Here is a 16022-nt window from a genome sequence, read left to right as displayed (position 1 = left end):
TTTCATGCGTGAATCTTAAAGTTATGTACTAGAGATATTTTTAGATAGTGTGTAATAATTAAAATAAAAATCATTGAAAAGATTTATTTTCTTTGAAATACATAATGTCAAACGTATATGATACAGCATGCAAATAATTTATTCGTTGTGTTCATAAAAACGTGATAAAAGCAATATAATTTAATGTATTCAACAAAAGATATACACCATAATGATGAGGATTAATTTCTTTTAATTAACACGTTTTCACTAAATTAAAAAAGAAGTCTACAAGCTCTGAAGAGAATAATAATAATACTATGCTTACAAATGTTGATTAAAATATTATATGATTACTTTTTTCTTTTTTATCTCCGATGTTCTTCTTGCACGTCAAATTTTTTTTATTGCACAGTACAATAAATAAAATATATATATTCAATAATATAATATCAGTTTAGGAACTATTTTAATAATCGGTTTGTCCCAGAACACTGTACATAATCCTCTTGAAGCTGTTGCTTTGATGTATTTTTTCACCATCGTCATCAAGAACATTTACCTACAACGCATTAGTAACAATTTCTTCAAAATATATTAAATTCTTACGGAAGTAATCTTGTTATTATACGTATATTGTAATTAATTGTAATAATTTATGTTTTTATATGTTAATTACATATTATATATTTTTTATTATTATTATTATTATTATTATTATTATTATTATTATTATTATTATTATTATCATTATTATTGATTAATTCGTCTAAATATATATGTATATACTTATATAATTGATTAACTCTTTCGAAAAGGCTAATTTGCATAAAATTTTTAATAGAAAAGCATTCATATAATAATTAAGGTTTGATAATTATAAACATATAACACGTACAATTCGATGAACAAATTTAATAGTCGTTGATGCGATCCTTAATGAAAGGAAGGGGGAAGGGACGTCTATTATTTCCACCCTTAATTAAACAAATCAGACAAATTAGAACAATTAAAAAATTTCATATTACATAGTAAATATCGAACGAATGATATTCATTTTCCAAAAATGGTATTCATCGAAAAGTGTTTAAAAGAAACATTTGGGTATTTTTCAAGCTTAAGCATTTTTATATGCACATATATTAGACATTTATACATATGTAAGTTAAATAACAGATATAATATTGATTTTATTTAAAAATCACTTACATATGATGCAGCAGGACTTTTCGGCCGAGCATGAGAAACCTAAAATTAAATCGAAAATAATTTACTTTCGTACCGTAATCTTTAGATTACCCGGCTTATTATAAGACGTTTAATTGTTAGAAAGGGAAATTTTAAACCCAAAAAATTGAAATAAATGCGCAGTTTGAAATTAGAATGAATTTTAAAAGAATGAATTCAATTTGTATGTAGATAAATGAAATGATTTGTTAACTTACCCTATTATAATTGACTTTTTGTGGAGAAAATACACCGGTACGTGCCGGTTGCCTTTCTTGAACAGTGTCACCGAGAGCTTCTTCTTGAAGGGCCTTGTAAGCTTCACTCTTGCTCGGATCGTACTTTACTGACACCTTCGGACTGTCGGCGATGCATATATATATATTTATACATATATATACGAATCACTTTTAATCGACTTATTTCGTTTAAATTTATTATTTTTTGTGTTTTCGAGTAACATCAATTAACAGCAACATCAATGTTATTGCTCATTAATGTCCAAGAGCTACTTTCGGCGCGCACTTTAAATCTTGTGCTTTTTTTTAAATTAATGTTAAAGCAACTATTTGCAACAACAGTGCAGCAACTATGACGTGCAAGCTCCGTTAAGAAGATAAGCAAGAAGAAGAAAAAGAAAATAAGAGAGTGAGAGAGAGAGTACACGAAAAGATCGTTAAACGGTACCCCAAAGTTTCCGAAAATTACGAGCCCTATTCTTACACATAGCAAGAAAGTTTATAGTTAATAATTTAAAAAGAAATCTATAACAAAAGGCTTTTCGTCCGATTGACACTTTTATTATTTTACGATGGAAAATAAAAGTAATAATTAATCGAGTATTTACATATATATATATTAGGGTGGGTCAAAAAAATCAATTATTTTCTTTTTTCAAGTGCCACGGAAAATGGGTTGCTAGACACCTTAAAACAATTCTCACCAAATATGAGCTCTTAATTTTAATAGGAAGATCCTCCGCATCGCAGTTTTTTATTTTTTTTTTCAGTCCAATAGAATAAAATTCATACTTCATCATTTATTGATTGTACAGAAAAATGTTCTAGAAGAATTTTGTAGGAAATTTAATGCTCTACAAAAAAGGCATCTTATATTTTTTCCGTAAACCTCACCATTTGAATGATATTGAAGATTTAAATTTGATGATTTTAAGACAAATTTCATTTTTCTTTATGAATTTTATAACTCGACAATAAAAGACTATTAAAAAGTGCACAATACAAATTTTTGTAGGAAATTAACTGCTCTATAAAAATGGTGTCTTATGTTTTGGCGATTAAATTAAGCGTTCAAAAGATATTCAGAGACAAAAATCAGTACACATGAAAGTTTGCCATTTATTGTCGAGTTATAAAATTCATAAACAAAAATGAAATTTGTCTTAAAATTGTCAAATTTAAATCTTCAATATCATTCAAATGGTGAGGTTTACGGAAAAAATATAAGATGCCTTTTTTATAGAGAATTAAATTTCCTACAAAATTCTTCTAGAACATTTTTCTGTACAATCAATAAATGATGAAGTATGAATTTTATTCTATTGGACTGAAAAAAAAAATAAAAAACTGCGATGCGGAGGATCTTCCTATTAAAATTAGGAGCTCATATTTGGTGAGAATTGTTTTAAGGTGTCTAGCAACCCATTTTTCCGTGGCACTTGAAAAAAAAAGGCATTTTTTTGACCCACCCTAATATATGTATATATATATAGAGAGAGAGAGAGAAAATTGCATTTTTCATGCGCGATAGATTTAAAATATTTTTGCATAAAAAATACTATATATATATTAACATACGTGCGTTATTTATTCATAACATCAAAAAAGTATTGAATGTTAATGTAATATCATATTCGCTTTGAAAAGAATAGTATTATAAATTTAAACAATTCGCTATTACACAATTACTTACCCAGCTTTTCCATTCGTATTTGCATTTCCATTCAGATTACTTTTGATGTAAGGCGTTCTGCGAAATATTTATAGAACGATATACTTAAATATTTATATATATATTAATTCGAAATTACGAATTTTGGGTATACATATATAAGTAATTTGTAAAAATAAAGGAACGTAATCTTCGAAAGCTATAGCGAGATACCGCATGTTAAGTTAGTTTATTATTTTCTACTTTATTATTCTACTGCATGCAATCATTATTATTATTATTATTTATTTTATATATATATATATATATATATATATATACATGACTTTTTAAATCTTTTTGTATAATTTTTTTGTGTAAATTTTTTCCTCTTTAATTCGAAGATTATAATATATTCAATCCGTAGAATATATAGCACACACTAAAGATAATAGATTAATTAATATCGATAATTTATAATTTAATCGATCGAATAATCACGTTCGCACGAATTTAATTATTTTGTTTGAAAAAGAAATTTATAACAAAAAAAAAGAAAGATGATGACGAGCGTGATCGACAATCGATAATGCAGATCTTTCATAAATCAGTCGGTAAAATTGATAAGTAGTACTTTTATGTTCTTTGATCGCGGAAATAAAACATCAAAAACATCTCGAAGGTGATTCTAATTCGGTTTATTGAATTGCGGCCATACGTTCTTCGAGGAAGCGGCTTTGGCCTGTTCCTTCAAAATTCTCGCTTGCTCCCTTATATCCTGTTTTTGTTTCAGGAAGGAAAAGTCTATGAAAATGCTGTAAAACAAACAATAGGCATGTCAATTTTATAGGATTAAATAAGAAGGAATTGGATAAAGCTGCGTAAGACAGAGAGAGATAGAGAAGAAGAAGAACTTCAATCTTGTACTCTTTTTCCAGAGGACCGCCATCTTGTGTGAAGAGTAATATTTTATTTATTTATTTATTTTTGTAATTGTAACTTGATCATAATGTACAGTTGTGAACAAAAATATTGAATAAATTATATTTGTTTATAATGTATATATACATATATACTCTATGAATTGTAAAAAATAATATTAAAAAATAGATATCAAAAAATAATTTGTAACTAAAAACGAAACTTTTAATTTTATATTTGAGTGATATATTTTACCAAAAAGATTAAATAAAACATAGCACTTTTTATAAATGTACAGAAAATGTTTTAAAAAGATTGAATGTGTGTAGATACTTTTGTTCAACACTGTATATCGAATTAATTGATTTAAAATATCTAATTAATTTGTATTTACTAAAAAAATTTATATTTTTTTTATTACAATTAACGATAGTAAGTACAAAAATTTTCTTCGTGAATAAATCATGTCAATCAAACGATTATTTGATAAGTATTTGTCAGTATTTTAACGAAAAACCAATATGTATAATAAATTATTTTGTTACATCTAATCTAATCTATGTAATCATGCTATCGCAAACTTGTATGGCGATTAGTATGGCGTTTTTTCGTTTTTTTTTTGTTTCCTTTTATTTTTTCTTTTAATGAAATAAATAAGAAAAGTATTGAAGAAATTCCATAATAATTGATATTATTAAATTATGTTATCATTGAAACTATACTTACGGTATGGCCGATGCCTGACATTTGATAGTATCTGCAATATTTTGTTCGGAGTATAGTCCAATCGGTGAATTGAATTGTTTGTGGACGACCTATGCGAGAAGTAAGATTATTTCTAGTATAAAATCATTTTTTAATTTAATTAAGAAAGTTCGTGAAGTTTTAAACAACAGAAATAAATGACGTACAAACCTAGAAACGGCACGAACTTTTCGGGTTGCTCAATATACGTGGGTGAGTTGAAAAGTTTTGAATTTAATACAGGAATAAACTCATTTTTATTTAAAAATAAATAATAGTTTTTTAGTCAAGACTCAAAACTTTTCAACCTGTTCTCCTATGTATGTCAGTTTTTAAATCTCTGATAATAATTAGTATATTATTGATCTATCTATCTTTATTCATAAAATCTAACGCCACAATTTTTATAATTATGCTTTTATCCGATATTTGCACACAGGCCCCAGATCAATATATATTATAAAAGCGTTTCAGCAAATTAGTCAAACTTTAGTAAAAGTTGCAAGCTTAGATTATATCTAATTTATATTAAAATTGGCCCTAAATGTGCCATTTTTATTTATAATTTGTAATCTTAACAAATGTAAGAATTAAAAATGTTACATAATGAAGTACGATAAATATAAATATAAATATATATATATATATATATATATATATAAATTTATTTTATTTTTATTAATTTATTAATATATATATATATTTATATTTTAGATTGATGATTATTTTTAAATATAATAAAGTTAATAAATTACTGTAAATGCATTTGTTTAGCTAATTAAATATATTATAAGCGAAACCATTGAATAATCTCAAAAAGCAGAGAAACTAATTAAAGAGATAATTTCGTTCAAACCTTTGGAACTTCATTTGGTCCCAAGACACGTTGAAGTACTGTTTCCGCCACCTGGTCAGATATTTAATCAAATATATGTGCTATTTAATTCTGCTAATCACATACATACTAACAAAAAGATCTGTAAGATCTAATCACAGCATTTGTTTTTAACGTTTCGTTCAATTCGTTATTTCTCATTTTCGAAAAATCTTATAAATATTAATCGTTTTCATAAACAATTAATAAGTTAATTACATACTTTTTGTTTCATAGCTACTTCAGGATGAGCTGGTTCGTAATGGTGTGGTGCAGCACGAATCATAGGATTGGGATGATGACGAAGGTAGCATTCTCCCAAGGGGGCATCCTTTTTAACCTTAGCACCAGGCAAGACTAAAGGAGTCGTACGGTATGGCTAAAACAAAAAATACATTCAATTCAATTATAAGATATATGAAAGAATAAAAGAAATATAATGTAGGATTATTACAAAGAATTCATTGGATTTTGTTTTGCATCAAGATTGCGTCATTAAAAATAATGAAATCACTTCAACGATTTTACCACTCGGAGAACATGATTTAGAAAAAACTAAGGAGGGAATTTTTTAATGGATGATTTGGGAATGAATGAACGGATTTTGCTTCCACACACTGGGAGCAAAATATCATCCTCTAAAAATTCATAAGGCATTTTCCTTCTACCAAAAGAAGGGATTGCATTAGGTTTTTTTCTTTCTCTTTCATATGTCGTCAAAATTCGTTGAATAATTTGCAGTAACCTTGCATTTACGATTGCATAGACATACAATTTATTTTCATTCAATTTTAAAATGAAAGTACTTTTTAAATCGAAGTTCAGTTATTTTTATAAATAATCTCGAAAAAGAACTGGGATATGACTAAGGATGATATAAAAAGAATAATACGTGTTACGTTTGAATATACAAATAAGTATAATCAGACATTTTAAAAATATATCGTCAATGGTAAAACATAATCAGCGTTTAAACGTTAACGAACTAGCACTAAACGATAGTTCATTAAATTCTCTTTTAACCTATCATTAAAATTAATTGTCAATAATTTTTCATTAAACTAAGAGAGGAACTCGAGCAAATTCGTCTAACGTAAATCTAACGATATTCTTGGCATCGTTTGGAAAACCGGAAGTATATAAGAACGTATTACGCGATGCTGTTCCTCCATTCCTCTTTCTCTTTCTTCTTCTTCTTCTTCTTTCTTCTGTTGTTATTGCTGTCAGTAAGTATAAAACAAATAAATGCTGTAAAGAATTTTTAGACTGTTCGCTCATTATGTTGGTGTAAGAAGAAAATTGCACAAAGTCGCTAGAAGGAAAGTTTGACAAGATTTTCTTCATTATATTATTTTCGTTGAACCTCTCCTTCTCTCTTATTACTTCATCACCCCTATCTACTTCACCATTCCACTCCTCATCCTGAAACTATTACGAAATAACGACAAATGGTGTTGAAGTATCGAAAGATCTTTGAAATTGACAAGATAAAATTAATCTATGATTCTTTTTCTTCTTCTTCTTCTTCTTCTTCTTCTTCTTCTTCTTCTTCTTCTTCTTCTTCTTCTTCTTCTTCTTCTTCTTCTTCTTCTTCTTCTTCTTCTGCTTCTTCTCCTTTTTCTTTTTCTTTCCTTTTCTTCATTTCGTTTTTAAAAACAACTTCTTAGGATTGTACGTCAGAGGAACGCGATGACTATTATTATACGCCGAATTTATATCTCCTCGCGAAAGAGAAACTTGGCATCATAACCATCGACTCTTTATATTTTCTTTTACCAAGGATTATGTAAATTCTTGCTTGTTTATGATAATGCATGGTAATACAAATAAAAACGGGAAAACTGTTTAAACTTTAATTATTGTTAATAACTATTATACGATTATTTAGTTGTTTGGCAACTAAAAGAAGCTTTTAATTGATAACAATCATTATGAATGTTGATGTTGAAATTTATCTCTCATACCTAAGATGAAAATTGCGATTAGGAGAATTTCATTATAAATGGGTCAGGAACATTATGTTACAGGGTGAGCAAGAGTGACTCTCTCGAAATAGATGAAGGCTCCCAGCTGACAAAAATAACGTCCACCCTATGTATTTGTGTTTGTGTGATACGGAATAAGCCAGTGTCGCTACAATGTCCACTCTTGAGTTTTTCCATTAAAAAATCTGGACGAATCCTCTCGCCAACAAGGTCGCCATTCTATGTTGAAGGGCAGATTCAAGGTCATCGTCGGCAGAAGAATCATCGAATTAGAGAAGCTAGGATTAATTTCCTTTAAGATTGTTTTGGAAGAAGAATTTTTATTGACAAACAAAACTTTATGTTACTTATTTTTTGTGAAAAAAGAAAGATACCAGTGATACATAATTAGTGTTGAAGAAATTGGAATTTTGTGTGTATGCGTATATTGATGGAAAAAAGAGAGAAAGAATTTTTTTCTTAAGTTCAAAAGCTTATTGTTTTACAGATGTGCTGTTCTATCTGTGTCTTCTGATGAAAAGTTGGCCGAACTAAATTCAGACATAACGATACAGCTGTTTCGTTGAAACTTTATTGCTTATGTACCGCTAACAGTGCCATGAAATTTGTAGTTTTCTTTACTAAATTTTTCTTCAAAAATTGGCAAGTGCTCGACTTATACGAGTAGATATCTTAAGTAATTATATTTTTTAATTGATAGTCAGCAGTGGGCATTAACTGATCAATTATTATTTGAAATCGATTATTGTTTGGTACAAACGATTCTATTTTATTTTCCTCAATCTTTGTAGATCTATTAAAAAAAAAGAAAAAAAGAAGATGACAAGAAAAGAATTCGCTAACGTCGCTAAAATCTTTTTTAAGATCAGTAGCGTACTTCAGTGAAAAATATCGCCTTTGAAAAGGCATTAGTATGCTGTAGGTGTAAACATGATCATACCTCTTTCGATGTTTGAGTAACCCAGATCCCGTTAACGAAAATAGAATAAGATATCGATGAACGACTTATGCGATACGTTATGCGTAGTTTTATTGCAAATGTTTATTAGTATAAATGCTTCTTATTTTTTCTTATTTCTGTATCTCTTAACCAACTCTAATAATTCGATGATCAATTTAACGATATCAAACTTAGATTATAAATATGAATAAAATTTGTCAACGCGTTATCTTCAGTAGGTCATATTTTCATGTGCATGAATATCATGTCAAGGTTAACTATTAATAAATTAATTTAATTTAAATAATACACATTGTGTGTCAAGAGAGACATTGTAGTTGATGATGAGGATCAAGGATTTGGACATTGCCAAAACGTCGAAAAAATTTATTACGCTACGTTACGTTGTCGAGTTTAAATAAATTTCAATGTGAACAATTCTCAAGGAAATATTCTAGTCTCTGGGTCATTTGTAGTAAGAGATATTAGAAAGTTCGTTCATTCATGACGACTATAATATATTCGAATATAAGTAAAAATATTCATACATACGTTCACGCAGTAAGTACGCGTGTACGTTGATGAGAGACATGATGAAAATTCCTAGATAATAAAATGTCAAGAAAAGACAGAGACAAATGTAATTGAACGACCGAGAACAAATTAGAATTGTGCATACGTTAACATATTCCTACCCAATAAACAGCAGCCTCTTCCTCTTTAGGATGATGCTCGATGGTTTGACGATAGACAGTGGTAAAAGCTGGCATTTTTACCTCCTCTCTCTCCTGTCAAATAATTTTCTTTATTTTCTTCACTCCTTCTTTGAAACTTTTCTTCTTCTTGTTAAAAACTTGCTGTTGTTGAAAATCCTCCTTTTCGTAACACTATCTTCTTCTTTTTCTTCTTCTCGTTTGTTTCTTTCGTCTTTGTTTTTACAAGACGATCATCAAGACAATCAAATCCTACTTGCTAATTTTATAAATTATTTTTTCGACTTATACTATCTTTATTCGTAATGATAATTCGCTAACGCACTGGTTCGTTGCGCGGGAGGCACTAACTCTAGTCTTTTCCGAAGTGGCTCCGTTTGACTTCTCGTTCTTCCATCTCTCTCTCACTCTTTCTTTCTTTCTCTCTCTCTAACGTATTATGCGAGGGCTAACTCAACTCCTACGTTTTTGACGTTTAGATAGATATAAGATACCTTTTTTATATAAATGCAAGAGACTTAATTTCGTTGAACAGTTGTCTCATCGTTTCCTCAAAAGTGAGAACATTTTGAATTTGGCGTTAACAGTTAAACACACTTATACCCTTATTTGTTATTCCAATTTCAATTCTAATGTTGAATTAAATTTCCCATTACATGTTCTATCGGAATTATGTTCATTAAAGGTCGCTAGAATAATCAACAAATTTTCATCATTAATGATTACATTTCTTATTCTAGTAAACCGATTCGATACGATAAAAGATGACGTTGAGACAACGATGAAACATGGGAGAAGTGTTTTCTTTGGCAACATTTAATCTCACATTGAAATTAATGACTCCCGTTTGTACGTCTAGAAGTCTTCTCTGTTGTATTCCATCACATTTATCTCATCGTCAGTCATCTTTGAAGAAACTTTATATCAGAGAGACAAACAAAATCGATGTGCAATCAATAATTAATTATTTATATTTATAATAAACTTTGGTAAGCAGAAGAATCACTCGTTAACTGGATTTAAATTATTGTCAAATATAATCTATCATTTTGATCAATAAATCGTATTAATCGAATCGTTTTATAAAACCTTCTAGATCAGAAAGAGATAGTATTGGATCGAGACAGTGGTTTCGATGCAAAAGCGATATTTATAGCGTGGCAACAGCCTCCGCACGCGGACTTTCCGGCATCGTATCGGGCCAACAAAAATATATTCACACTTCGAGTGTTCCACAAATAAAGACGGTGTCGCGTACGCTTTTTCGCGATAATCATCTATCCGATACCATTCGACAAAATCGAATTCTATACTCTACAAAAATATTCCTAACTTGGATAAAATATTTTTTTTTAAATAACGAAATGAAATTACTTATGTTCTCGTTTTTAACAAATTCATTTTAACTAGCCTACATTTTATATGCCACTGAAGAAAATCAAGAATAAAAAATTAAATTATCTTGGATATCATTACCTAAATATATTAGTTATTGGATTTCAAAGTGGAAATATAATTTTGGACGTGCAAGAGCTTGCCAAACGTAGTACTCGTTTGCTTTTTGAAATTCGATAACTCTTATGTTAGTTGGACAGAAATGTACAGTGAAATTGCTAGAGAATATTACAATGATATTCTACAGTTATAGATATATTTACTAAATAAATAAATAAATTAATTAAATGTATACATAGAAGTATCAAAAATGATTTGAATCAAATTTCAATTTAATTTAGATTCTGATTTCGATCCAATTTTCTGATCATTTTGTGAAATGTATTTTGAAGAACCATTCCCATACATATTTTTGAACTTAGGCACGTTCTTAAGAAATAGGTAACGTTTTCCTTTCTATTCACAAATGGAATTCATTATAAACATTTGCATCGCAATTTCGTCGAAATTTTTACTGATAATTTAAATTCAGTAGTGTGCATTTCTATGCATGTTGATAAATAATCGTTTAATCTTGGTAGAAAACAGCCTTCAAATAGATAAATACTTGCTTTTAATTATTTTATTTTTGACCGATCAATTAATGTCTGAATATTATAGATTTCTGAAAAAAATTCTCGATTGTATTAGTTCCAGAAAAATTAAATATATAATCTTACAATTAAAAAGCAACAATAAGATAATCAATAATATTAACAGTAATTAATTGTTAGATATTGTAGAAATATAAAATATATTTGTGGTAATTAGAAATAGTTTAAATAATCTCTGGTTTATATATTTGAAGTACCTGTGATAAATATGCTCGTTCTTCGCGGACTTCATCGAGATGTTCGTGTGGTGGTTGAAAACGATCCGACGGAATAGGAGATGATATAAATTCTTCGTACGATGCCGGTGGTACTGGGCTTTTTGGTAATTCTCCTGGATTTTTAGCCGATTTAGCTCTGTTCGATCAAATTACAAACAAAAATGATCAATAACAATATTATTTTTACTCGTAAAGAAATAATTAACCTAATGTTTACTTGAGCTTCGTCATAGCGAAACCAACGAACTGTTTTTGAACGATTTAAACGCATTTTCGATTGTATACTACTTTTTGAAGTAACAAATTATGAGGGTGGTTTGAAAAGTTATGAGCCTATTCTTTTCTACAAGTTTTAGTACAAAACTTTTCAAACCTACCTACGAATAAATTCGAATATAAATCTCTTTTATGTTTGTTCAAAGACCAATCGAAAGTTTTTTGTTTGTTTGTTCTGCGGTGTTGCAAGCTGTCGATTATATGCGAAAATACATATTATAAAATATTAGAAGGTTATATCACATCGTAAATGATAAGGAATTAAATAAAAGCGTTGATAAAGAGTGGCGTTATTTCTTTTTTTGCTAAACTCAACTGAATTATATAATAATAATAATAATTTAATATATTTATGTGATTTTCTGACAGACTAGTAACCGCAGCCCTGTCGCCAATGATCGATCCGCTAATCATAGGCGATGTTGTAGGAATGTCGATACGAGATGCTTTAGATTTCTCGGACCTTTCCACGACGAGCTTTATTCTTTCTGAGTTTTGTAGAAGATACTGGGCGTCTACATGCCTCACATCACGTCCGTCGTAATCGTCGATTTTTCTTATCACGTCACCCCTCTGGAGCTCCTCGTTCTCCGACTATAATTAAACACGTTAATAATACTATTAATATATTTTAATATATTATATGCGCAATAAAAATATTTTTAAATAATAATAAACAATAATAAAAATATATACGTGAGTGTGTTGAAAAATTTCGATCCTCAAGAATAATCTATGAAATAAAAATTGGTTTGATTGGAAAGCAAATAATTATTTCTATATTAAGGTCAAAACTTTTCAATTCACTTACGTATAATAATATTAATTAATAATATATATATATATAATATATATATATATATATATCTAATATATAAAATTCTCGTGTCACAGTTTTCGTTGCCATACTCCTCCGAAACGGCTTGACCGATTTTGATGAAATTTTTTGTGCTTATCCGGTATCTATGAGAATCGGCCAACATCTATTTTTCATCCCCCTAAATGTTAGGGGTAGTCCACCCCTAAACTTTTTTTTCATTTTTCAGACAAAATTTTTAATTTCTATTTTTTTATGATACAACATACAAAAATACATACAATCCTCAATTTTCACCCTTCTACGATCAACCCTTATTTTTTAATAGCCATTTTAGTAATTTAATCATTTTTCCTCTCCGGTCGAAAACTGATCAATCGTCATTTAATTAGTTATCCCCGCCAGATGTCTACAGGTGTCACTTCTGACCCAGTAAACAGCACGGAGTAGGAATGAGAACGAAGCCGATCCAGTGCTGTCAGATCGTGGGTAAATCTTACCCTCTCCCTGTGCCACTGGGATTGCACACAATGAAAGTTTTCCATGTCCGTGTGTTTACATAATTTATTTATAAATATTTTCTGTTTGAGTAAAATACGCCTAATTTCACCTATACATATGTGTTATCCTTTGTAATAATTCTTCGGACATAAATGGTTATTAATAAATAAATATACATAATATTATATATATTTTTATATTATATGAGTCGTCCACATTTTATAAAGCCATTATATTCATTAAAAATCAAAATAAAGATTTTTACATAATCTGTTACATGAGACGACACTAAACATTTTCGAAATATGCTAAACAAGCAAAATACATTATTTTTCATAGAAGAAAGAAAAAAGAAAAATATCAATCAGTAAAGTGTTACTGGTATAAGTAAGTATTTAAAGTATTTTTGTGGACATTACAAACTTTAAAAATGGCACTCACATAGGAGATATCAATATCAAATTATTTTTATTAAATTTGTGACACTTTCCCTATTGTTTTTTAAGAATAACATTTTATCAAATAAATTATATTTTTTAAATAAAAATAATAACTTATATTTCCTAAATGAAATAGTGTATTCATGAACACACACACGCACATAATATCTGTAGTATTTATGTGTAAAAGTAAACGAGACTAGTCTTACAGTCGTATTGATAGTAAAATAGTTGGCATTGGTCCATTTGTGTTTATCGTTCTCCTCCCATATCTAATAATCGTGCCAGAAGATTTCATAGATCGTGGAGCTCATGAAAACTTTTACAGTTTATTATACTTTAATTTTACAATATATCTACGTTCACTTTTTTTAACTAACTGTAAGATTTATTCGTGCAAATCAAATACAACAATATTTTAATACTCAATTTAACATTTTTCGATTGAAAACTTAAAAACTTTAAGGAACCTTTATTGCTCACGTGACAATTTTAAATTTAATTAAAGAGTTCATTGTCCGTATTTTTTAACAGCCTGTTGTTTTTTTTTTCTTTTTTTTTAGATACACGATCGTATATTCTCAATATTTTCATTTATCACATATATATTTTGTTTAAAAGTTATGTAAAAATGAACACATGGAAATTGGATTTATATAAGTCTCATCTAGTCTCATATTAATTATTATAGATCTATAATTATTTTATATTTCAGATTTCTCTAAAACATTTTTTCATCCCTTTCCGTTCATACATATAAAATTAAAAAGAAACTCACGCGGGTGACAACAATGGGTGAGCCCAAATCAGCCCCTCCGGCAATTCTGATTCCCCAAGGTCTACCAGTACTGGATCTTTTAAGTTTTATGATCAAAGTTTGCTTCTTCGTCATGCTCTAATCCCTTACTTCACGATGAAATGTGATAACAAACAAACACACCAAACGAAACAGAAAAATAAAAGAAGAGAAGAAGAGAGAAAGAATGTAAAAACTTTTCTCAAAAAATGAATATTTGATAGGATTCTTCTAGCACGAATGATTAAAAAGAAACCAATAAAAAATAAATAAAATGAACGAATAAATAAAATGAGGATTATTCTATGATTTATCAATAAACAGTGGATTAGAAAAAAAAGATGCGCGTTTAGAGAAAATCTAGAAGAGAACTGAGGTGTTTCACGTCGGTGTTTGACTTTGACAGGCCTAACTCGAAAGCTCGTTGCTCAACTAACAGAGCCTCTGCTATTCTGGCCCCATTTTGAATTGGCATCCCACTTGTATTGTTCTGGCTCGACCTGCACTCATTTCTCTGGCATTTACAAGTTGGGGAGGGCGGCAACATACACATATGTATCCATGTAAGTATATATGTACACGTACCATATGCACATATATTTGCGCGCGCACATAAGATCTTTCTTCCGGACAAAATCACAACCCTGCTCAAATTTATTTCCATACAATTCTAACTTGTGGAACGGTTCATTGGGGGTTTCACCGATGATCTAATACCTTTCATTAGAATGTTGATATTATTAGCCTGTTTTAATCCATCGCTGATTATATCATTCATGTGTGTAAATAAAATCAATTAAACAAGGATAATTTATTACGTACAATGATCTATGCAAAATAATTTATTGTAGGGATTGTAAATGAGTATAACACGAAGGATATATTATTGCATATATTATATATATTACGCAATTAGTTAAATATATTATTACACATTTAACAGAATCTTTACAAAGGTTTACATACGATAAATTGCGGGAAGGGGAATATAACATTGTAGATATTTGGTTTATTTTTTCTTTTTATATATATATAGATATAAAATCGTAAAAAAACTAAAACACTATAATAAGGTAAGAGAATTAAATACAATTCCGGGTTGAGTCACATACTCACATAGGTCTCGTAATAATTGCCTATAGAGAACTTAAGAGCCATCTCTTCTTAACTTGCTAATTAATGAAAATCCTTATTATTCCCCTTGTATTTTTTTCACAATCAGTGAAAGAAAAAGAAAGAGAAAGAGAAAGAGAAAGTGCTGCTTTCACCGTACGAGGTCCGCAATCGTTCGAAAGCTCCTCCCTTACGCATCCCTTCAATTGAATTAGTTTGGCTACACTGTCTGATTCTAACTCTCTTTAGATAGAAAAGAGAAAGGAAGTGAGAGATAAGGTGTAAGGCACCTAAGATGGAGCAAGAGGGATCTATTGTATACGTAAACTTCGCCTTAAATTAGCAACCTATGGCGCGAAAGGTTAGTCAATCAGAGTGTTAAGACTTTACTGTTCTAGTGACTCATTTGTATAGATTTATTCGAACGATTCTATATAAGAATCATCTATATAGATTGTTTTCAAATATAACATTATCGAAATGATTCATTAATTGATATTAAACTCTTCTATCTATTTTAATGATCTTTAATAATATATA

General features: G+C 29.0%; 1 protein-coding gene and 1 long non-coding RNA gene across 11 annotated transcripts; one reads left to right on the top strand and one right to left on the bottom strand.

The window, feature by feature from the left end:
- Window positions 1-69: 69 nt before the first annotated feature.
- Window positions 70-15682, bottom strand: Zasp66 (PDZ_signaling and DUF4749 domain-containing protein Zasp66). Of its 10 annotated transcripts, XM_015323350.2 has the most exons (11): window positions 14352-14872; window positions 12183-12409; window positions 11519-11675; window positions 5859-6014; window positions 5618-5668; window positions 4744-4832; window positions 3139-3195; window positions 1425-1566; window positions 1189-1227; window positions 878-956; window positions 70-541 (listed from the first exon to the last, which is right to left on the bottom strand). In XM_015323350.2, exons 1-10 carry the CDS (start codon window positions 14463-14465, stop codon window positions 894-896), a joined length of 1095 nt encoding a protein of 364 aa, XP_015178836.1. In that variant the 5' UTR covers window positions 14466-14872; the 3' UTR covers window positions 70-541; window positions 878-893. The 10 variants fall into 10 exon arrangements, with proteins under 10 accessions (XP_015178836.1, XP_089035403.1, XP_015178835.1 ...); XM_089179277.1 differs by lacking the exons at window positions 878-956; window positions 14352-14872 and adding an exon at window positions 15486-15682; XM_015323349.2 differs by lacking the exon at window positions 878-956 and having other exon boundaries at window positions 14352-14868.
- LOC149033512 (uncharacterized) lies at window positions 9332-10960 on the top strand. The gene is made up of 2 exons (XR_016178830.1): window positions 9332-10262; window positions 10370-10960. It is a non-coding gene; the product is annotated as an uncharacterized LOC149033512 (long non-coding RNA).
- Window positions 15683-16022: the final 340 nt, after the last annotated feature.

This window comes from Polistes dominula, unplaced genomic scaffold (genome assembly GCF_049000335.1).
Source record: "Polistes dominula isolate Pdom_NZ unplaced genomic scaffold, Pdom_raw_medaka contig_373, whole genome shotgun sequence".
Taxonomy (NCBI): domain Eukaryota; kingdom Metazoa; phylum Arthropoda; class Insecta; order Hymenoptera; family Vespidae; genus Polistes; species Polistes dominula.
The sequence above is the reverse complement of the archived record's forward strand: the minus strand, read 5'-3'. Positions and strand labels throughout refer to the sequence as shown.